The 24,744-nt window shown below is 41.4% G+C and overlaps 2 protein-coding genes across 2 annotated transcripts in view; one reads left to right on the forward strand and one right to left on the reverse strand.

Annotated features, from left to right (window-relative positions):
* The window catches only part of LAMB1 (laminin subunit beta 1), a 44,660-nt gene extending 34,527 nt beyond the window's left edge, over positions 1-10,133 (forward strand). Inside the window, exons 25-33 of the mRNA XM_005148413.3 lie at positions 853-1,037; positions 2,235-2,476; positions 4,448-4,651; positions 5,026-5,170; positions 5,898-6,105; positions 6,299-6,440; positions 7,248-7,424; positions 8,668-8,827; positions 9,685-10,133. Of these exons, the coding sequence (XP_005148470.2) occupies positions 853-1,037; positions 2,235-2,476; positions 4,448-4,651; positions 5,026-5,170; positions 5,898-6,105; positions 6,299-6,440; positions 7,248-7,424; positions 8,668-8,827; positions 9,685-9,821 (1,600 nt within the window). The 3' untranslated portion in view covers positions 9,822-10,133. The remainder of the gene's footprint in view (positions 1-852; positions 1,038-2,234; positions 2,477-4,447; positions 4,652-5,025; positions 5,171-5,897; positions 6,106-6,298; positions 6,441-7,247; positions 7,425-8,667; positions 8,828-9,684) is intronic.
* Positions 10,134-12,314: 2,181 nt separating this feature from the next.
* DLD (dihydrolipoamide dehydrogenase) lies at positions 12,315-24,542 on the reverse strand. The gene is made up of 14 exons (XM_005148412.3): positions 24,441-24,542; positions 23,472-23,547; positions 22,379-22,458; positions 19,926-19,994; positions 19,114-19,183; positions 18,640-18,740; positions 18,167-18,310; positions 17,902-18,003; positions 16,633-16,823; positions 15,136-15,306; positions 14,557-14,746; positions 13,872-14,009; positions 13,041-13,130; positions 12,315-12,933 (listed from the first exon to the last, which is right to left on the reverse strand). Exons 1-14 carry the CDS (start codon positions 24,477-24,479, stop codon positions 12,868-12,870), a joined length of 1,527 nt encoding a protein of 508 aa, XP_005148469.2. The 5' UTR covers positions 24,480-24,542; the 3' UTR covers positions 12,315-12,867.
* Positions 24,543-24,744: the final 202 nt, after the last annotated feature.

Raw genomic sequence — 24,744 nt, forward strand, 5'->3', positions numbered from 1 at the left:
CTGTCTTGCCCCTTTCTAGGTGTATGGAAGTAGTACTGGCCTTTAGAGGACTCTTGGAAAACAGCAGGATTTTGGGCTGTTAAGAGAGCTGTAAATTGATCACAGAACTTAAAAACTGCCTGATTCTTTCAGAATGAGGAGACAGTGGGTTTGGTGGGGTCATCATGGATGCGAGTAGCTTCCTATAATCCACTTGTGTTCTGCAGCAGCACTAGTGTGTAACATATACTTGCTTTTCCTTTTAGGGTTATCCCACTAGCTAAGTCTGCTCTGTAGCTCACTGAGGCCATGCTGAATGCTGAAGGCAGGAGGTTTTTCTTCATAGCCCTAGAGAAATGGCTGGAAAGGAGGCATCTTTGTAGACGAGTTAAAAGAATCCATTGTGTTAAAACTAAAGCTCCCCCCTCCGGCTTCCTGAAGTTCCAGTCTGTCCCATGAGCTCGTAGTAATCAAAACTGCATTTGTAGCTATGTGGGATGGGAAGAAAATTATGTATGGATCATAGTAGTCAACCCTGACCTATGCAGTTGCCACGATACAAGAGCATTACAGCAGCCCTCTGGAATCTGCCTTCAGTTAATCTTACACAAAGCATGTGTTTTCTGAGCAGTTTGGTGCTTGGAGTTTATAAACTTGCTGTAGATTAAAAAGTAGTTTTGTATGATAAAGGAAACAAAACAGTATTCTAGGTAGGCATGTTGTTACAAATCACAGCTCCACCAAGGGAGGACAGGTCCTGCTGTAAGAGAAGTTCCGCATGGCTCTAACCACTGCTCTTCAGGGATGAGTAACAGTGAGGCTTTTACAACCCTTCCATCTCCCACTGTTGAGTCCTGTGCCTCTGTTTTACAGAAAGCTGACAGCAGATGTTACAGTTAAGATTGCTGACATAGAAGAAAACCTGTCAGCCTTAGCAGTGAAGAGCAACAGCACAGACACTGACCTGAGCGCACTGGAAACAGATGCCAAAAGCCTAGACCATGTTGTAAAAGAACTTGCAGAACAGCTAGAGTTCATCAAGATCTCTGATGTTCGGGGTAAGTGTCACAGGGAGGGGGAGAAAGCAGTGGGGTTGCTAAAGATGTAATTAGTGCATGGTTTTAGATACGAGGTTAATCTTCTAACTTGTAATAAAGCACAGTTCCTAGGAGCACGGCATCTTTCTGTGCATTAGCAGAGCTGCTGATGCAGCAGGAATTTTATTTTGCCCACTCCTCCCCTCTCTCTTCCTCTGAACATTGCAAATGGGCTTGAGTTATTGGGGTACAGAATTGTCTTAAAGCCTCTTCATTAATATATTTTAGATGAGACACAACAGCAGAGTGCAAGATACACCTGAACATCTCCCTTGTTCTTTGTCCTCTGTTAACTTCTGTTTCTGATTGAAACCAGCAAACCTGGGTCTTTATGACTAAGAGCACACCATAAGGGCCTCTTCTGAGCCACCCAAGCCTTGCAGGTCCATTGGCACACTGAAATGTGCCAAGAATCAAAATTCGCTGGAGAAGGAGGAATGTCACCAAATTCCTTGGAATTTTGAAAGCTGACTTCACTCCAGCTTGACAAAAAGGATTATTTTTTATTTAATTTTCTGCTTTGCAGGAAGTCTGAGATTGTTAAATTCCGTGTTCACTGGAAACAGAGGCAAGTAGGATGTAGAACAGGGGAGTCCCTGCTTGTGGCATTCTGCAGAGGAAAGCTGCCCAAGGTGCAGTGTGGCCACCCCCATGGGATCCCTCAAACCCACTCAAAGCCTCTCCAAGAGTTTTCCAAAACTAACAAGTCCATAAATCAGCATCTTTCATCAAGCGGTTGTTGTTTTTGGGAAAGCTCTGACCAGGTTCCAAGCAGTGACTCCTTAAGCCAGACATCCCAAGCAATAACAATTAATGGGATAACTGAATCCTTAGAACACAGACTGTTGGCCTATAAACCTCAGAGGCTGGATCTCCTTTTGCCCTCAGGGTAAGCAGAATTCAGTCACTAGAGTCAGAGAAAGGCTTAACCTCAAAATCTAGCAAATACTGCCAACCAAGAAAGAAAATTAACTCCTTTTTTTTTCCCCACAGTAGGCCAACTGCCTTGCAGTAGCTCTGAGTGCAGCCACAGAGGCTGGCATATCACTTACATTGATACGCATATTACTAACCCTGATGTCATCTGCCAACCACCATAATGCAAGTTACTTTGGGTTACTTAACAGATTTCTGAGCAGCTCCATTTGATTTCTGCAGGAGCCTTGGACAGTATCACCAAGTATTTCCAGATGTCCCTGGAGGCAGAGGAGAGGGTCAATGCCTCCACTGTTCACCCCAACAGTGCCGTAGAGCTGTCAGCACGGACGCGGCAGGAAGTGGAAGACTTAATCAATGAGAAGGAGGCCCAGTTCAAGGCTAAACAAGAGGAGCAGTCACGCCTGCTGGATGAGCTCGCAGGCAAGCTGCAGAGCCTGGATCTCTCTGAAGTGGCTGAGAAGGTACATAGCTGAGATTGCTGGTATAAAACCTCTAGCAAAACTAAAGTTGGGTTTGTGAAGAAATGGGCAGGAAGGAAGCATTTATGGCTCAAGAGGGTTTGATACACAGTCTGTTCATGAGAAGTGCATTTTTCTTGGGTGATGGGGTATTTTGTGGGCTAGAAGTGGGGTGCTTAATTGGTGGGCTCTGAGACCTACTGGCTTTCAGCTCTTCATGCTGGTCTTCTCCTACCCTTCTGCCCCAACAGAGTACCCATCTTTACAACAGTGAGTCTGCTGGACTGAGAGCCATCTTTTTGAGTCTGTCCTCAGTCCATGTGCTTGCTTCCTCTATGCTCTTCTCTCCCTTTTGTAGCTCCACAGGATACACATGATGCCTGTGCAGCACTTGGGCAGTGCAGCTGCTTGCGCCAACAGGCTGCCCTCCTCAGCATTACCATGGTCCCATCCTTGTGCTTGAGACAAAACAGAATTTAGAGAGAGCTGGAGTCAAAAGGGCATTTTCTCTGTTGAAGCTGCCTGCTCATCTGTAAACATAATCAAGGGTGGCTATTTCTTGGGAGAGGCTGGGTGTTCCCTCAGCTTTGCTTTGAAGTCAGCCAGCTGCATTGAGAGAACAATCCCTGGTGAAGGCAGGCGGCAGGGGACTGCTCATTAACTCCCCTTGGCCTGCCAGGCCTGTGTTAGAGGATGAGTTCCGCACATGCTGAATTGTCCCTTGTCCTTTATTACTACTGTCATCCCTCTGAGTCCCCCAGCTCTCCTTTTCTCTGGAGGGTTAAAAAAAAGACATCTTTTTGTTTAGCTTCCCTGCCCCTACATTCCTGCCTAACTGCTCTGGAGGACTGAAAATCTTGGATAGATGTTTATCAGGGCCATAAACACGGAGTTGCTCTGAGGTGTAATCCCAGGACACCAGAAAAAACAAGAAATGGGTTTTGCTTTCTAGCTCCTGCTGGGTTGCATGCCAAGCAGGTAAGAGGGACTCATTTACACTTCAAGGGAGACAGCTGCAGCTCACTTGGCACAGCCCCTAGGTTTTCCCAGAGAGGTTTTTTGGCAGCAAAGTATGTGACTATCATTTGGCAAAGGGGGGTGAGGAGGGGAGAAGCTCACAAGAATGGGAAACCTTCCAATTTTCTCTCTGGCTAATCACTCCTGAGTGATTTCATTGTCAAACAATTGACCCTGGAGTGATGATTCTCAGTACAGTGTTGCTGACTGATATAGTTTTGCTTTTTTATTTAAACAAAAAAGGTCTACCCTAAGATTTTCTCTGGGAACACATCCTTGACAGTAATTCGCAAATTGGAAGGTGTTCTGGAAAGATGGAATCAGAGGAAACATTCGGTGGACAAGAATGGGACGGCACTTTAAGGAAGATGGAAAAGTTTTCTGTTCAGCTTGGACCATCTTAGCTTCTATTTTGCTTCTAGGGCATTAGAGCAAAGGAAAATACACTATTTTGCACCAAACACTTTGTTCCTTAAAAAATAGCTTCTTGGGATGGCCAGTTTTTCTTCCAACGGTCATGAAGACTGATTTCAAACAAAAGAAGGCATGCACAGAATAGTAGCTTCTACCTTGAAACCACAGCTTAAAGGTAAACTCTCCAGTGAAATGTGATGTACAGGGCCAGTAAATGATAAAGGCAGAGCAAGGCTTCCCTCATAAACCTCCAGCTACTTCAGCATCAGAGAGCTACCTCTTTGTAACTGAATTAAAGCAGGAAGGTGCAGGGATGGGGGGCACAGAAGAAAGATTAAAGCCATGCTGGTATGAACCTGCTGCAGGAGCCACCTCCAGCTTGCAACTCTACCTCAGCTTCTTTCCCTGTGGTACTTGGGATGCTGCTGCAAGAGGCAGAATCAGCATCATGTTTCTGTCATGGTAGGGCCCTGTCCTGCTCCTTCCCTCACAGCTCAGGTATGGAAATAAAGCTGTGACCACTTCCCTTGTTTGTCCCTGCAGACGTGTGGCACTCCCCCGGGAGCCTCTTGTGCCGAGTCCGAGTGTGGTGGTTTAAGCTGTCGGACAGCTGAAGGCAAGAAGAAGTGTGGAGGACCTGGTTGCGATGGGCTGGTGACTGTAGCTCACAACGCCTGGCAGAAAGCCATGGACTTTGACAGAGACATCCTCAGTGCATTAGCAGAAGTTGAGCAACTCTCCAGAATGGTAACATGCCAAATCAATTGTTAGATATTGAAAAAAACACATAACACAAGTTTCGACACTAATTGACAAAGTATGTGCCTGGTTTACTTCAAAATACTGCTTTTCAGTTGCGTAACTCTGTCTTGTTTGTAAAGATCCTCAGAAAGGGAGCTTGCTCAAGTGAAGCCCCATGGATAACTCTAAGCATTAGCCTGAGTTGTTTAAACTAGCATTGGTGGTATGGCTCTTGGCCAGCTTTTAAAAGTGTTCTGGGAGTTTTATGAGAAAAAGCATTTCTCATTAATTACTAATACCTCTGCCTCCAACTGATTTTTTTGTTTTAAAATGGGCCTTAAAGCTTAAGCACGTATGCAGTCCTATTTTTCTCTTTTTAGGTTTCTGAAGCGAAACAGAGAGCTGATGAAGCAAAACAAAATGCACAAGCAGTTTTGCTCAAAACCAATGCTACAAAAGAACAAGTGGACAGAAGCAATGAAGATCTGAGAAATCTTATTAAACAGATTAGAGACTTCCTTATGCGTAAAAACCTTACATTTAAATTAATTCTGGGTTTATAAGAACTATCTTTAGCTCTGAATCATCCTCTAAGGGGTAATGCAATAGTTGTGTCTCCTCCTGCACTTCAGCCAGCCTCAGCATGTATGATGAAATCTAGAAACAAGAAAAAACCAAGACAATAGGAAAGTGAGAGCAAACTGTGACATGTTCTTGTGCTCGGTTCAGCTGAGGCTGTTGTACTGCTGCAGTTTGCCAAGTGTGTTCATAAGTTCTGGCTAGAAAGATAAAGTTCTATTAAAGGGGAGGAAAGTCAGGAACTGTGAGTTTATCTCTCCATAAGGCAGGTAAAGGTTAAATGAGGGCCTTGTTCGCTTGCAAGCGGCAGCATGGCAGACCCATTCCTTCCCTGTTTACACAAGGCTGAGTATACTGTTAAGCACAAATACATTTACGTGCAGCTGTTGGCTTCCTTTCCTGAGGGCTTATGCCTCCCCCCAGCCCCAGCATAGTGCAGCTAATCACTGAGATCTTGAAATGGTTTCCAAGAGAGCTTATGCCAGCTGGGCCTCTCCTGAGAGGGAAGTTTCAGCCTAAGGAAGCAGTTTTAATACCTTAGTTTTCCATAAGTCTGGGGGAACAGGTTTTCCTACAGTTTTCCTTCTTAAGGGAGCAGCTGGGCAAGAATTTGGATGCTGAGACCTGACAGAGGGAAACTTTTACGTCTTTGTCATTTGTGTCCATCTGCTAGAAGACAGCGCGGACCTGGATAGCATCGAGGCAGTGGCTAATGAAGTGCTGAACATGGAGATGCCAAGCACTCCCCAGCAGCTGCGAGCCCTGACAGAAGACATTCGTGAGCGTGTAGAAAGCCTTTCTGATGTTGAGGTCATTCTGCAGCAGAGTGCTGGAGACATTGCCAGAGCAGAAATGCTGCTGGAGGAAGCTAAAAAAGCGAGGTATGCAACCCTGCTCACGAAGAGCTTGAGCAGCCAGACTTTAATTTCATTGTATCAGAAAACGCAGTTTAACTTCCCCTGATGCGGATTCATCACTAAGGGGCAACAATAACCTTTTGCAGTGTATGCCTAGTTCTTTTTCTAGTTCCAGAGTAAAAGCATTTTTAACATTAACGTAAGTTTTGCTCCACAGCAACGGTGCAACAGATGTTAAAGTCACTGCAGACATGGTGAAAGCAGCACTAGAAGAAGCAGAAAAAGCTCAAAATGCAGCTGAAAAAGCCATCAAACAAGCTGATGAAGATATTAAAGGAACTCAAGACCTGCTGACCTCGGTATGTTCTTCATGATTATTTTAAGATATAGAAACAGTATCAAGTCTGCTACCTAGAAACTGATGGAAGCCTGTCTAGGGAAGGTTCCTGGGCACTGCAAATCAAAGACTGCACTTAAAATGAATCTAAACCATTCCTGCCTTCAAGTGAGCTTGTAGTGTGACAGATGCCAGGGGGACCTTATGCTCTTAAGAAAAACAAAAGCAAACCACAAACCAAAAACAAACAAAAAGGCTTTTCTGCACCAGTGACTTTAAACAAGCAGGACTGTAGCCTTCAAACACAGGTGGGCCAGGATCCCTGGGAAGCCCTGCCTGTCAACCACACTGGTAGTGTATTGGTGTAGCCACTCTGTCAGTGTCCCCTGCCACTACAGCACAAGACTAAAATGAATGCTGGATTCAAATGGTAATTGCTGTATTCTTGTCAGATACCATATCTTCAGACTTCATCTCAAGCCCTCATGAGGCCACAGTGCCTACACCCATGAAGCTTGCCCAGCTTGGAAGATACGCAGCTTCACAAGTCCATTATTACATGATGGAAAGTGAAACTTCAGATTGAAGTCTGAGGTTTTGCCTGTGGATTAGGGAACACTTGCACATGTAATGTAGCCCCATGTGTACCATCTCTTCAAACTGTGGGCTTTTTCACCCTAACTGCAAGTGGCCATTTGCAGCAAAACTGAAACCCTGGTTTTTGTATCAGGTCTATGGAACACACACTTGTTGATCAGGGCTTGTCTAGAAAGTTTAGTGTATGTTCAGTGTCTTTTGGAATTGTAACTCTCATCCCTCTTTCTATTAGATTGCATCTGAAAATGCAGCGTCTGAAGAAACACTGAACAATGCTACCTTACGTCTGTTTGAGCTGGAGAGGAGTGTTGAGGACCTTAAGCAAAAGGCTGTTACAAATGCAAAGAATGTGGACAACATAGAGGAAAAAATTGTTACTGCAAAACAAAATGCTGAAGAAGTTAAACAGGTGAGAGGCTCAGGAAAGATGCTAAAGGAAAGCCAACAAAACTCTCACCCCAGTTTGGGTAAAGGAACATTAGTGAACACATAGGATCCATTTTATTTATTGTTCAAGTACATGGCAGGGTGGAGGAGGCAGTTTACCCACTTGCCAAAGATAACTGCTTTATACTTTGGTACCAGATACAGAGAGGAAAAAAGCACTCAAAGTTTTGAGGTTCTCAGATAGCTGTAGGAAGCCTGTCAGGCTGCCATGCTGTCAGCTGTTCGCAGATTCTTTTCTGTTCCTCAGCTTTACTATCTGCTGCAGAACAATTAGTCATCTTTTTCCCCTTTTGTAGAGTATTTATGGTTCTATGACAATGACAGATTCAGGACAATCTGGAACTGGGCATATACAGAATCAAGAAACAAGGAAAAATTATTACCTCAATACAAACCCAAAGTAATTTGTAAATACGCAAGATGCACAGTTTGCTCTGTGAGCACAAAGCACTGCTCACAATGTCAGCTACCCTTTGTAATAGCAAAAGAATGCCCATTAACAAAACAATTGACAGATCTGCCACAGGAAGTTTCATTGCTCCCATCTGTTATCTCCAGTTAGCCCACCAGTCTCCAGAGAGGCATCTTCTGCCAGGAGAGATGTATTATCCATCAAATCAATTATTTGCAAACACTAAGTAGTGTTTCAGGTGGGTGTCCAGTAAACACAAGAGATTTCCAGCACTGCTGCAGCTTAGCTTGCTTCTTTGTTGAAATCATAGGACTTCTTAACCTCACAAGCTGAGGAACCAACTTCATGACTGCTCCAGCAGCTTCACCTATACAATCTAGGCAGCTGTTCTCATTGCTGAAAGGGTAACAAGGGTATTTATTTCTCCCCAAGTGCAAGGATTCCACCAGAAGCAGTACCAGTACTTCATTAGATGCAGCTTTCCAGGTGTACTGAGGCCATGTCTTCTATTAATTACAGAACTAACTGAATCCTGTAAAATCCTTGCCAAGTGTCAGCATTAGAGCCATAAACCAACCACATATCTGCAAAACGGCAGCTGCTGAAATCTTCACCCCAACTCTTAAAGTCTTGAATATTAAGTACAAGCTATCCCAGCACTGTTTCTGCTTTTAACTGAGCTAATTTTGCAGTCTGCCCTCACTTCCGCATTAGTAAGGCCAGAGGAAATGCAAACGCCAGCTGTATTGTCTTTTGAACGAGCTCCATCTTGTGTTTCAATCTGGAACAACAGGTCCTCGACACCGAGCTGAATGACAAGTATAAAACGGTGGAAGATCTCATTGCCAAGAAGACAGAAGAGTCGGCTGACGCTAGGAGGAAAGCCACCATGTTGCAAGATGAAGCTAAAGCCTTGTTGGCTCAAGCAAACAGCAAGCTCCAGCTGCTCAAAGGTGAGGCTGGTCTGAGGGGCAAGCGGTCATCTTAGAATATGAAGCAGTTTAATGTTGTTATACCAGCTGTTCATCAGCAAGGGAGAGAATGGAAGTTAATTCTTTGTTACTGAGGTTTTATCTGCTTTCCTTATTCTTATGCACATAGAAATTATTGATTCAAAAGACTAAAAAAATTGAAACTTACCAGTGAGGCACAAACTTCTAGTATGATCACCAATCACTGCTTAAGAACCACTGCAGGGAAGGAACATAACTACTGTGCTTAGGACAAGGCCTAACCTATTCAAGTAAGATGCCCATCTTTCAAGCAATGCTACACACACACACACACACACACACACACACACACACACACACACTGGAAAGCTGTTATAACAAAAGGTGATCGGAATACATTAGTTCCAGGTTACAGACTAAACATTTGTTATTCTTGGTTAAAGTTGATTGAGCCAGGAGGGAGCAATCTGCCCATAGCAGCCAGGGAAGGGGCTATGTTTTCCCTGGTTTTGCCAAGCCAGGAACACAATTCTTCCACTCATTTGCTCCTGCACACTGAATAAGCTTAACCATAACATTTCACCGTTCTGTAAAAGCCACCACAGGCCAGAGAATGCCAGTTATTTTCAACATGAACCAAAGTATACTTTTGTATTTCTACTTAATGGGCAATTACTTCCTTGTCACTTTATATTCCAACGTTAAAGAAAAGATTCCAGCCTTTGCTTTTTTTAAATGCCTGATCAGATTTTCTTCTGCAGTAAAAATGAATAGTAACTTATCCTTAACCATAATGATTTGCATTTCACTGTATTAAAACACTGATTAAGCTGGGTTTCCCCTTCCTTTTCTGACAGACTTGGAACATACATATGAAAACAATCAAAGAGTTCTGGAAGACAAAGCAAAGCAATTGGTGGAGCTGGAGGAGACAGTCCGCTCCCTCCTACAGACAATCAGCCAGAAGGTGGCCGTTTACAGCACTTGCTTGTAAATGGGAGCAGGAAATGCTTGTGTTCAGGATAGAGTCTACAAGTATTACACTGGTTCTTTTTGACACGAGATTAAGACCTGATAACGTGAACAGGTTTTGTATTGACTTTGAAGTTACAGAACCAAAGACAAGTAACTTTTTGATGTTGAAAATAAACAATACTTTTGTATCACTGTATGTACCTAGTATGAATCATTAAGTTCCTTCGTATTTTCAGTAGCTGAAATGATACCTCAGTTAATCCATTAGCAAGTCTTGTTTTTAAGCTGCTTAGAGATCTAATAAAATCTTGGCTCCAACTATGTATTTCTACATAAGGGTTCCAGTTACTGTGAAACATGGATGGTCACTCACCAAAATTACAAGTGAATGAAGAAACACCATCCCCTTGTGTGGGTATGTCATGGTAACTCAATATTTATGTCATGGTAACTCAAAAAGGATTATTTACCTTCTGCAGGTTTGACACTAGTTTCATGTCACTGATTATGAAACACTTGCTATGTGGACACAGGGCAGCACTGAAGATGTGAATGTCATTTACACTTCAAGCACCAAATTTACATCATAAACCAAGCCTATCTGAAAAAGGGACTACAGAAGTTCACAGGGTGCTGATGTGAAACAGTGAAGGAGCTGCAGACAGCTCATTAAGACCAGCTGCACTTTACAAAACACAAATAAGACTTTTGTCAAAGTGCAACTTGCAGATCATCATCTCAGCTAGGTATAGAGCAGTGCACCTGCAGTTGTACAGTACTGCACAGATTAATCAGCTACACAAATTAGCATCCAAAACTGCAATGTGCATTTTCACATCCTGAGTGCTAACTCTGAGCTAAGGAATACATCTGTGTATGTACTCTGACCTTACCTAACCTTGACCAATGTCAGTTAAAGTCAGTCAGGACAAGTACAGCACAATGTATCACTACCTAAGCAAAGTGAAGAGCAGTATGTTTAAATAATCATCCCCAAGCTTCCACAGGAATTGGTTACCACTGTACCAGCATTAGACACAATTTCACTGACAGTATATGTAGCAGCTGTTAAAAAACACAATTTGCAAACTTGCAGCATTCAGATTCTACTGCCATGAGATCACAGACAGGTGGCACAGTAGCACATCTTTTACCTTTACACACACTCTTTGTACATTCACTAGAACAGGAAGGACAGCCAGAGAAGTAACCATACAGTAACAATTCTGAGGCCTTGAATTTTATTTTCAAGTATCTGGGAAATTATAATCTCCAGTATAATTTTAGCCTCCCTGACTTCCCAAACTCCATTTAACATGAACAAAGAGAACTTGTAACTTAATGAACCTCAAGCATGAGCTGCTGTAAGATTGCCCCAAGTATTGAGGGAGGCAGAGCGAGTGGATGCAAAACTGTTTCAGGGCTTCCAGGAAGAACACAAGATCAACACTTCATAGCATTTACCTGCAGCAGCTAGAATTGATTATGAAATGATTATTGGAATGATCAAGTTTTTCTTCCCTCACTCTTGTCTTACCTTTGCTTTTCCCTTCAGCAGCTTCCTACTAGTGCCTAAAAGCAGATTCACATTAGTTCACTTAACCCAAGAGAACTGTGAATCAGATTATCTCATATCCTGGTGACAAGCTGTCATGGTTTAACCCCATCTCCATTTAAAACAGGAGTTAAAAGAACCCAAATGAAAAACAGCATCATTGATGCTTGTTGATTAACTGGTATCTTCATAAAATGGTACATTGGTATATATTTCCATCACTCAATTCAGATAATGGATCAATAATAGATCGAATAAGAAACTCTAAAGGCAGGGTATAACTTTGACTACACAGAACCAAGTAGCTTTTGCACCATTTTCTGCATGTACTTTTCTCTTTCTATTGGCATAATGAGAAAGGACATGCACAACCCCAGCACGTATTAAGGTCTTCAAGGCAGATAAGCCTAACAATTACAGAAAAGGTACCCTTCGAAACAAAACTTTGTATCAGCTACTGGAGTTGAGCACATTTCACAAATATGTTGAGGATCTTCCAAAGATGCCATTTGTTCATGAGTTTCTTCATGTATTCAACACTAAAAGGAGTAATGGGGCTGATGAGCAAACAAAACCCAAGATCACTCTCCAGCCATGTTAAATATTTATTGAGCTCTCTCATTACAGAAGAGACAGAAAGAGAGCACAAAATCGAAAACAAAAGAAAGTATGTCTTAATTCTGTGGAGAGCTGGCACTGCAGCCCTTATGTGTGGAAGGTACAGAACAACCCCCATTTCACAATACTTAACTGCAAGTGCTACTTCACTACCCAGTTTTAGTGTCTCAAGTTTAAGAGCTGGACAAAAAAGCTTTAAAACCAAAAAAAGAGTAAGTGCAGTAAGATCAATTCTTCAATCTTTCATTTCTCCATTAGCACTTAATTTTTACCTCCATGAGTTTTCAATATGAAAACATGACGTGTGGAGAATCACACACACAGAGAGCAAAGTCAACATAGTTTTAAAAGTCAACATAGTTTTAATTGATCTATACAAGCCCCTCTTCTCCCAACATCCTAACACTACTAGGTCACATACAAGTACCAAAACTTGTTTTAAGAAGTAGGTTAAATACTAATTAATCCTTTCAGAAGGAAACACATTTTTGTGCGAAAGTGACAGTGGCATTTTAAGTGCCAGCATTCAACTGGTTTAGCCTATCACTACTTCAAATAAGAAAACACCAGGTATGCTGAACAACTCATCCAGAGTTTTGGCCAGCAAACCTGATAATCCCATGCAGCAGCTCGATGTTTGGTTTTGAAAGAGAGAAGAGTTCTGTCAGGCTGTTTTCTGTAACATTCATCATGTAAATAAACATGTAATTTTAAGTATTTAATTTACAGAGATTGGATAATTCCACTTGCTCCAAACACTACTTGTTTAAATATCTGAATGAAGAGATTAAACTTAATTCAGTCCTAAAATCCTCTGACTCAGGATTTCATAAGGGCCCACAGTCCATGTCCAGAGATGCCCTATACACATACAAAGATCTGCTCTTTCATTTTAGAAGTTGATAGCTTTGCCAAAAGATGCTGCTAGGTTTGCTTCCCTGAAGGCTTCTGACACTGTCTGTAGAAAGCAAACACAAAAAGGTGTAAGTCATTAATAGTCATTAATAGCTATAGCACATCTGTCTAACAGTGGTGTTCAACAGCCTGTTTTAGGAAAAAACTTACTGGATGGGCATGGCAAACTCTGGCTACATCTTCACATGATGCTCCATATTCCATAGCAAGGGCAGCTTCATTAACCATTTCTCCAGCACCCTGTAATTTAACAGTATTTGGAATTAGCACAAATCTCTGTGCAGTTGTCTGGGTTCTCCTGAATGAGTAACAGCTTGTAAATAAGCATCTTTGGCTAAAAAAAAAAAAAAACAAAAGGAAAGTTGCATAATAAGCAAACCAGAGACAGATTAGGGTCTAACTTTGGAATGTGTGGGACAGCAAAAACTGATGCTTTTCCCAAACAGAATTACCTGATTTCTCATTTTTACAAAGGACTTTTAATCAAAGTTCCATAAGTAACTGACCCCACATTTGGTGACTGCAGCAGAAGGTTACCAGCTCTGCAGAAGTCTGGAGTTCAGAGTGGGGAAAAAACCCACCAAAAAAAAAAGCCAGAGTCATGTCTGCTCAGCTCCTTCAACTTCCAGGACTTGAGTCAGCAACTTCTGCTGTTCTCTCAGGTATCTGGCACTATTCTCACGACATACTCAAACATCCCACTAAAAACACCCCACCACCAAGAAAAAAATACAACCCAAAAATGGTCAGAGAAACGAATTCATCCTGCCAATTCTAGGGGTAAAAATAAGTGCTGGGTCTAACACCACAGTAACAGAAAAGTGGGAAAGCAGCAGGGCTGCAGAAGAGAAGAGAAAATAAAACTGACTATGGTTCTTTCTGCAAGCACCACTTCTCAGTTGACAGCTACTTTGCAACTGTGCAACACTAAACAGCAGACCCTTACAAGGCCAAGACAGCAGAACTATTTACAAAACTTACTGAGCCTAAAATGTGAGCACCCAGCATCCTGTCTGTTGATTTGTGACTAAGGATCTTCACCATTCCATCCGTGTCAGCATTTGTCTTTGCTCTGCTGTTCGCCGCAAATGGAAATTTACCAACTTTATATTCTACACCCTAAAGAACAATGGAATCATAAACACAATTTTGTAAGTACAAGAACAGAAACAACAGAAAAGTAAGAGACACATACTAGGAAGAAATTCTTCACTATGAGGCACTTGAACTGGTTGCCCAGAAAATCTGTGAACGTCTCATCCCTGGTAGTGATCAAGGCCAAGTTGAATAGGGCTCTGAGCAACCTGGTCTAGTGTAAGGTAGGGGGAGATTGGATCTGAATGACCTTTAAGGTCCCTTCCAACCCAAACTATTCTGTGATTCTGCAAGATGACACACAGAGCAATAGACAAGAACAACCACCAAAGGGTTAAAGAGGTATTAAAAAAAGATAAATTAACAAATAAACAATATTAACTCTGCAGAAGTCATTAAACAGTGATCCCTGGGACAGTGGCACATCAGATGAAATCATTCAATCACAGACCGTAAGCAATAAATTAAGATGCAGAAATTCTCCTGGAAAAAGTAGCCAGTCAGACTACTAGACAATGAACCCATGCCCAAGGGTGGAAAAGGTTTTGCTTGAGAAGAAAACAAACAGTACCTCTTCTTTCAGCTGTTCTTCCGATTTACCAACCCAGGCCACCTCGGGGTGAGTGTATATCACAGAGGGTACGCAGTTGTAGTCAATGTGAACTGCTCCTCCAGCCATCCCTTCTACACAAAGAATGCCTTCATCTTCAGCTTTGTGGGCCAGCATAGGTCCAGCAACTACATCACCAATAGCATAGATGCTATCAGACCAATGAAACAGAATAAGACACTGTTTAAAAACATCCTAGCACACCTAGGCTACCTTATATAAGTCAATTTGAAACATGTTACTGAAAACTTTGATCAGAACAGATTAAAATACTGAATTTCAAGAGAAATACAAAGTATTTTTAAAAAAGCAGTTTCCACAGAATGACCATACTTCAAGTATCAGACACGAAATACAAGCAGTGACTTTGAAATTACAAAGCTTCAAAGGTTGACTAAAATCCTTCATTCCTGAAATACACAGAAATCTTTAGTCTTCCTTTCAGAAAATAAAGATACATTCTGCAATTGAAACCAAACAAATAATTGTTTTAATAGGTTAAGCTTTTAAAAATAATAGAAAATACTTAGTCTTACTTACTTTGGAATTTTGGTTTGGAATCTGTTATTGACTGGGATTCTCCCCCTCTTATCAAGTTCAATTCCAAGATCCTCAAGACCTAGATTTTTGGTAAAAGGACGTCTCCCTATGCAGACTAGGAGCACATCACAAGTTATTACTTCTGCCTTGCCACCAGCAGCAGCTTCAAGACTATAAAAAAACAAGTAGCAAAAAGGTTAAGCTGTAAACTTTCAGCACTGCATTTCCCTCACTACTAAGATAATCCAGGCAGAGATCTATGGGCTGAATTGGTCATCAGAACCCTTTGATTCAGCCTGCCCCAAGCTTCTTCCTTGCAAGAGTTGAGGAATACAAGGGGAAGAAGGGACAGTAACTCTTACTACACTTTTTAACAACTCTTCAATACAGAAATTCAGGGTATATTTCCACTAGCAAGTAGCATGGCCTGACAGGATCAAATCTGTACAGCAAAAAAATTGGTGCAGCATCCACTGTATATATTCTTGGGGTGGGCCATTTATTCAGAGCCAGCTGTCTTCTGGCACACAGAACCAAACACCTGCTAGAAGCTGCCCTGCACTGGGTACACTCAAGTGCATCTTTAGATTTAATTGCCCCTGGAACAAGTTCGCTCCACATGCTCTGAGAGCACAAGAACCAAAGCACACAGAGTGAGAATAAGCACGAAGTGTGTTTCAACAGAATACTCCTGAAACAGAATGAAACTCCAGCCATCATCAGCATGGTAAACACCAAATCTAGCACCTTTTCAGTGGAAGACAGACTATCTCGAGCTATGGCAATATAGCAAATACAAGTCACCATATTAAGACTGCAGTAAAAAAGAAAACATTTAAACTTGCTTTTGTTAAGTAACATTAAGCATTTCCTTAAAACTCAAACTACAGTTTCTGCATAGAGAATACATTAACGAGAAAGAACAATAACAGTGTATACATATGGGCTTTCACAAAAAAATTGCTGTTAAATTTCTGTATTAGCTGTTCATCTCCAATTCTTCAATGGGCTCAAGTGGGGTCATTAAAGGACACTCCAGAGCAGTTTCATCTATTTCTAGTCAAGCACAATCAAATATCTGCCACGCTTCTTGTGAGACAAGAAGACGTATGGACAGAATAACCCTTACAGCAAGTAGCCAAGAATTAATGGCTTGAAAATAAATGTCATGATTGCTCTAACAGTCATGTTCCATGAAATGCATGATTTAGAATTTTTATTACTGATCTCAGTACATCAACACTGGTTTTGTACTAGCACAAAGTACAAGTCAAGTCAATAGAACCTCTCCTGAGTAAGCAATGTGGGACTCAATACACCCAAAATTATGAGCCCTGTAAATTACAACACAGGATAAAAAATCAAATTGCATTAAATATTTAAGTGTCATCCAAAACTTTTTTTTTACTATTTAAAAAACAATGTCAGACTGTTTGATGGATTGAGAGGAAAAATATATATAAATAGCATTCCTCCAGTTTTCTGTTAAACACTTACGCCACATCAATTTTTCCATCTGGTTTCTTGGTAGCACCAGTAACTTTGGTGTTCAGTTTAAATTTAAAACCCTGTTTCTGAAGAATCCGCTGGAAGTTTTTAGAGATCTCCATGTCAATTCCCATTCCACCAACATGGCCCATGAACTCAACAGCTGTCACATCTGCACCAAGGCGCTGCCAAACTGAACCCTGCAGTCACAGCAATACAGGGAAAAAAGTTATGATACGCAAACTTTAGATTTAATACTTGCCACAGACCATAAACTTCTGAAAAGAAGCAATATAACATAACAGCAAACTCATCAGTTTTTACAAATGTTACAGTGTAGAGTAAAACAAATCCAACATTCTCCAGCCTTTCCCACAAAAATGGATTTATTGCTGCTTGTTTGCATACCCAAAACTTCAATACTGAATTCACAGAAATAAGCCTTTAAAGAAAGAGCTAACAAAATAATTCAGTCCAGATCAGGTATGGTTTAGGTTAAAGGTATAGAAAAAAATTAATATCAAAGAACCCGAATGTATCTCAGAAAACCCAAAGGGAATTGCTTGTGGTGTTCTAACACCACATTAAGGAAACTATGCAATAAAATGGAGCCACTGCTGGTTGTGCATGTATTTTTAACCACAACCACTACAATCAGCTTCACACCCTATTTACCTGCAGTTACCCACATCCATCCAACACAGTATTTCACATTGCAGACTAAGCAGCTACTAAGTAGAAGTTTCCAAGCAGCTGCAAGAGCAGCAAATACACATTCTTTTTGGGCCACACAGGTATGAGACATAAGAACTCGAACCAAGATGAACTACAAAGTCTCCACTCCTTTAGTTGTTAGACAGAATATGTACAATCACATTACATTAAAATTTCTTGGGATTAACTGCTACACACAAGGATTTGTCCTAGCTTAAAATGGACTTCCCTTAAAGCAGGAAGTCCTGTACATATAAGCAGGTACAAACCTCAGTGAAAGATACTACCCCTCTTAACCTCCCCAAAAAACTCCAACACCTGTATGTTGCACTCCCAATTCTCTGCTTACCTAACCAGCTAAAGAAGCACAGATCCTACACACACTTATCCCAGCTTTTCTGGTAGAAAAAGGAGCTAGCAGGCTATAAAGCCTGAAGAGTTTCATTACAACTCACTCAGCCAAACATCTGTGAAATCACAGCCACACAATCAAGTGCAACACAAAGAAAATATCACTCCGTTCCACTATAAATTAAAAACCAAGTGGTTTAAATTTCCTCTCACCAGTTCCACACCAATGACTCCTGCACCAATGACAACCATCTTTTCTGGAACTTTTTTCAGTGACAGCGCACCAGTGGATGACACAATATTATCTTCATCAATCTAATGACAAATCCACAAAGCAAGGTTTATGACCTCTTTAATACATTATAAATAAAACACATAAAGGTGAAGTGCAGGGAGATGCACAAAATTGTTACACATTGGATTACTTGGACAAAACACATTAAAAAAAAAAAGTATCATTTAGAGTTCAAATACATACAGTAATTCCAGGGAAGGGAGCAACTTCTGAGCCTGTGGCTATCAGAATATTCTTTGTATTGACGACCTGTGTACTGCCATCTTCTTTGGTTGCAGTGACTTGGTTTTTGCCAGTTATTTTTCCAAACCCAGATACATGTATAACCTTCAGTAATGAGAACACAGTAAATTCATATTCAAATTACTTACATAAATTGTGATACATTTAATCTGAATCTCCTCGTTTTAAAACAGCTGCTAACGCATACCTTTGCATCACTATCTGCTGCAAACCACAAAGTATGTTTAAACTATACTTTTATGCAGTTTAAGAATGAAGGAACTGTTCTTTTAAACATCTAGAAGAGAAGCATTCAAATTCTGCCTTTACCAAGTCCATCCACTCACATTACGTGGCAAAAATATGCAAATGCAAAAAGAAATTCTGATCAGAGAAAATCCATGGATATACCTCAGTACATAATCCAAACTAACCTTGTTTTGTTTAAATAAATGAGCAATTCCACCTGTTAAGGCCTTCACTGCACCGCTCTTCTGTTCCATCATCTTCTCCAGATTCAAACGGACTCCTGCAACTAAGGTAAAAAAATCCCAACAGCTTTAATCAAGCACTGCGGTGTTTTTAAAGGAGCTAACCTAAACAAAAGTAATAGCTCTGCCACAGTAAGATGTGCTGAATGGCCCCAGGAATGCTAAAGGTTACATTCAACAACTGCTATGTTATATCTGAAAAGTATAATAAAGCATAATACTGCTGTCTTATCTATCCATCCAAGGAGCAGACACATATCCCTAACCCTCCAACTGACAGATAAAGGGCATTATTTGTAAATCTAAAAAGTTTTCTGACCAGAAAACTATAGTAGTCATGTTTGAGTGATTAAATATACTTTCTGGTGGAAGCCACTTATGTTAACAGGCACTGAACCAGTTACTCTTCACACTCACGTTCAATTCCTCTATTAGCAAAATCTTTTCCATGGGCCAAGTGGTACAGATGTGAGTTGTTCAGCAAGGCCTAAAACACACACAGAGAAATGTGACCTGGGACATTCATTCATAATTTCATTGACTGTATTATCAGGAAAAAAAATTCTCACGTTATTTGCAAAATACTCTCAGTACTATGAAAGTCTGACATGTATTTAAAGATGTATTTCAAACACAGAAATTGTACAGCTCTTACGCAAGTGTTTTATAGAAGTTATATATTTAATAAAAATAGAAAATAGTTAAATCCACACTTATCCTTTTGCTCGTTTCAGCAGAGAAACTGGTAATGACTCTACGGGGATTAAATACCACCCTCCCCAAAAGAATCCCACAGGGACAGACTTCAAGTAGAGGAAAGAAAGATGGTTCTGACTGACTCACAGGAGAATTTCCTTATTACCTCAGACAAAGAGACTGTCAACAAAAAGAGGATACAGAAAAACTGGATGAGGAAAAACTGTACTGAAATCCCTGTTAAAATATTAGCCTGAAACAGTTCTCATCACAGGTCACACCACAGACTCAAGCGCTCAAAGTGAAAAAATTTATCTATTTTGGCCAAAAGCAGTCTGCAAACAAAACATTTCTATTAAGCAAGTAAAACTTTAATCCTACTTATATTTATTTGCATCCTCAGCTCATTTGGATTACAATTTAAATGTTTACAGAAAGTACCACGATCTTAAGAAACTCCTTAATCTTTTTCCAAGTAATGCATAGAATACCTGTTGTTCTGAATGAAGTTACGACAAACTACGTGCACTTACCTTGGATGGAATACACCCAACATTCAAGCAGGTTCCACCTAATGTTTCATTTTTCTCTACACAGACAGTCTGAGGAAAAAGAAGGGGGGGAAAGATTATTTTAGCAATACCATGCTACCATTTCCTTAATGAACGTATCACAAATTCAGAGTTTGTGGCAAAGACCAGGCATTTACCTGGTAACTCTTCCTCTACAAGTGTCTCATTAATTTCATTCCTAGATTGATTTCCAGGCTCAGATTTCTCCTTCCTTATTTTTTTTCCTAACTTAAAAACCACAAAATGGCTCTTTGCAACAAAATTCTCTAATAGAAAAGAGCCACATTCTCCACTGAACCATTTATACTTTCATACAAGTTGAAATGGTAGTGTTCTACTTCAAAAATATACATTGCCTCAATTAAATACAACACTCGGTCTGTGCAAGATGTTCCCCTTACAATCAGGAAAAAAACACATCTGCATAAAGCAAAAACTGTAAATCACACAAAAGTCCCTAAAAACAACTAATCACAAGGAAATAACAAATAAATGGACCAGCACTCGTTGTAACTGCATGAAGCTATCTTTTCTTTAAAGAAAATAGAACAAAACCCCCAAACCTGAAACATTTCCATCTAAACATGCTATCCTGCAAGACCCATTATAAGTATAACTATATAGAACTACAAAGCTTGCCAATACCTAGGAAAAAAAAAAGTAAAATTCAAATAAAGCAAAGTCAAGCAAAAATAAGGTCAATAACAACAGGGATGAAAAATATTTCATCTCCTTCTCATCAACCTGTCAACATCAAAGTATGCAAAGGAAAAAAAGCCCAAACAAAACATCAACACAAAACCAACTGACAAAACCAGATTTCGGGGCGGGGGAAGAGAGTATCATAAACCTTTTCTATAGAAGCAAAATAATTGGCATCTCCTTTTCTGCAAAGCACACACATTCAAAATAATAGTTCCTTGGTTTACACTCTTAAGATCTCCAATTTGTGAGGAGTAACTGCCCAGGTTAAAAGCTTTTCATTATTTCTTGAAGTTGCTGCTTTTGTGTTGAAGCACAGGTGATGGCAACATGAAGAGCAGAATTTGCCATGTCAAACTAGAAACTCACTGACCTGCCTCTACCCTTCCTCCTGTTTTAAGCGCAGGAATGCATGAAAAAATGATCCAAGTGCTTTAAAAGCTGCACTATGGATCAAACAACACCAAAATGCTCTTACCTTTACCTCATAAGGAGGTTCTGCCTCATCTACTTTACACCAACTACACCAAAAAGGCCAAGCAAAGTTAAAAAGCCAGAAAATATTGCTGGCAATAACATGGGATACTGTGGTAGCGCTACAAGGGCTTAAAGCTTGTACTGGCAGATACAGCACTAAAATTGAAGGCTGAAGCTCAGTAACCCAGTAGAGCACACTTGGGTTCTTCCACTGATGGTGTAATTATAGAATCCATCTTTTTGAAAGTCTTACAAAAACATCTCCTTACATTCAAGGACAGCATAAACATTTTTCATGTTTATTCAGTCCTACAGGTGACACACACAAGCATGTACAAGGATTTTGCCCACACTGACTAGCTGTGAAGCAACATAAGGAAACTATTTTTTTGCTATGATAAAAACAGAATCCAGGGCACTTTTTAACCTCCTTGTATATGGTACCCTTTTGTTAATCACAGATGAAGGACCAGAGAACATCATTGCTCCAAGGAAAGCAGGCAGATAGCCAGAAAAGATAGGTTTAGAATAAACAAATATGAACTTACATGGCAGAAAACCTCAATCACAATTAAAACCTGTATCACTGAGCACCTTTAGAAAATCTGAAATGCATTATGCACATGTAACTCTCACAATACTCAATTAATAATTAGTCATACACACAATTAGTACACATCAGATAAAGTTGCCTCTCTCAAAAGGTAGACAGAATTTGTCTACCTCAATTTTGTCATCTCAAAGACAACAGAACAACAGACATGAACATAAATAAGTGTAAATGAAATATACGGCATTTCTACACACACATTTTCACCTCAAATTCTCAGGTCAATGGAATTCCTCTACCCACACTCAAAAAGCACATTTGTCAAATACTGTTTTTTCTTTCTTGAGTTTCCTCAGGGTAGTTTTTCACTGCCCTTTTTGTCACTGTCTTTCTTTTCCCACCTTCTCTTCCACAAGAATAACAGCCCACCTCAATTACAACTTCCAGTCAAAAGTGCACTGTCCTGAGCACATATGTCAGTAGCAAGGCTGCAGACAGTACTACGTTCACATCTCCATTTCAACTTCTGTATAATTTGGGTAAGCAAGGTAAAAAAAGATTACTGCCACATAAATAGCGTCTGGTGGCCCATGATGCGACAGAAGAATTTCAGGTTTTCAGTATTACAAAAATACCTTTCATGTTCATGGGGAGGACTATTCTGCTGAGTGAGATCTCATCTTACCTTAAACCCAAGCTGAGCTGCTTTGATAGCAGCAACATACCCTCCAGGACCAGAGCCAATAACTGTGACATCAGCATCAACTGAAACAGAACATTTGAGTTACTTTTGTTTCAGCAATTAATACCTTACTGCAGGAATATCAGCTTATAAATTCTGAAATAATTCACATTTGAAAAGGTATTGTTTAATAAAAGAAAAATAGCTATTTAAAATGATGCAATAATAAACTTGGGTTAGATAATTACACCTCATATCTGAAAGTAACTTTCTGCATGAAGGTTGCGTCAAGGAATTCACGCCTGGGAAGATTCTCTTTGGACACTAAGAGGAAAAATTTTCCCAATGAGAACAATCAGCCACTGGAATAATCTCCCCAGGGAAGTTGTAGATTCCCCAATATTAGATATTAAAGATTTGGCAGGACAGGGTGCTGGGACATACAGTCTAAGTCATGGTTTGCTAACGAAGGCTGGACCACATGATTCTTGAGGTCCCTTCCAAACTGGTCTTCTATGATCCAATAAAAGTAGCCAGTCTCAAACTTTACAGGGAAGAATAATGTAAAAAGAAATGAAGGAACTGAATTCTGTCTGACCCATCCTCTTGCTAGAAGTCCTTTAAGAACTTAACCCACAATGTCTGGATAGTTTATTGTAACATTTTTCTAACACAGATTCTACTGACATTTAGTGCAAAAGATAAATGCTTACTGAATGCCATAAAATCAGTAGTTTATGAAGGGGAAAACATGGCTGAAATAGGAATTTATAGAACCTCTACGAATTATGAATGCAACAGAAATGAACTTCATATCTAATTCATATCTCAAGACACAACTACCTTTTGAATATTAATTACCATCACTGTTCCTACATTATATAAAGCTCAACTTCTATTTATAGCTTTAGCCTGCTATCAAAAAAGGCAAATAAGACACTATTGTTCATCTAAATCTCCACATTGACATTGATTCCACTGTCACCTGGAACACTTATTTCCAAGTTGGAAGCACTGCTTTGGTTTCTGTAGGGGTTTATTTGGGAGGGTTTAGGTTGGGGGTTTTTGTCTAAAGAAATTCTTTACAGTTAATTACCTTGATCAGCATAGGACCTTTGTGACACTGCACCAATTCCCTGGAGACCATGATGAATTCGATCAAAATGGCTTCTCTAGAAAGTGAACAAACTTAAGCTGTAAAAGTTGAAGTCTACCTTTGAAGCCAAGTAAGCACTTGGCCACACAGAAACCAGTTACAGCCACCAGCTAAAACAGCACATGACTGAGGCAGACACAGAGGGCACTGACCGGTATGGGAGGTACAAGTCACTCTGCCATTTACCTGCTGCGCAACCTGAGCCGATCATTTGAACTGCTCTCACGTCTGCCTCGCCTAAGGCTGCCTCTACACAAACCTTCAATCCTTGATGTAGCTCTCAAAGCTTGAGTGGCTCTCAAACCACTTCACGACATTAATCAGACACCCACAGGTCATACTAAAAGTCTGTTTCACTCCCTTCAGCCACCTCCTGTGCGTAGGAACACCTCAGAGGTGGCAATGGGCCAGCACAGTCACTATACTCATGTCTCAGGCTGATCACCCTGTAACTGCAGGACGCTCCTTAAGGTATCCGGAAGCCCACAGTGCTGCCCAGGAGACGGGAAGCGGCGCTCGGACATCCCGCGGCTCCCACAGCTCCGCAGTACCACTCTCACCTCCGCCCGGCCGCTCCCCGAGGCTGCGGCCTCCCGCGGGCCGGGGCCCAGCGACGCCGCGGGCGCCGGGTCACCTCAGCCGAGCCGAGGTCGCGCTGGGCGAGCAGCGGCTCCCCTTCCCAGCGAGGGAAGCGAAAGCAGAGAAGGGGCAGAAGCGCAGCCAAGCTCCGCGCCCACCGCAGAGCGCCTGCTCCGGCTCCGCCCGCCTTCACGCCCGCTCCCGGCGAGGGGTGGGGGGGGCGTAAGGAAAGCACAGGCCAGAAGTCCCAAGCATGCCGTGCCGTGCCTCAGTCACCCACCCGCCCGCCAGCCCGCCCCGCGGCAGAGCCGCCACCCGCCAGCCCCGTACCCGGGCGAGCGCACAGGATACACGTCCCCAACACTGCATATCTGCACCCGGGCCTGCACCACCACCGCCGCTCCAAGGACTCCGCGGACTCGCGCAGGCGCAGTGGCCGAGGGAGCAAGTGAACGGCGCCACCTTGCGGAGACGGGCGGCACGGACAGAGGCGCTCGGGGGCGGGGCCTGAGCGGTGGGGGGGGGCATGCAAATAAGCTTCTTAAAGCAGTAGCGCGGTAGAAGGCCGGGATTGCGTTATGGGCGCTGAACTGAGCGTTTGTGTCCATCACAGCAGCTCCCAGGCATACATGCA

Source organism: Melopsittacus undulatus, chromosome 5 (genome assembly GCF_012275295.1).
Source record: "Melopsittacus undulatus isolate bMelUnd1 chromosome 5, bMelUnd1.mat.Z, whole genome shotgun sequence".
Classification (NCBI taxonomy): domain Eukaryota; kingdom Metazoa; phylum Chordata; class Aves; order Psittaciformes; family Psittaculidae; genus Melopsittacus; species Melopsittacus undulatus.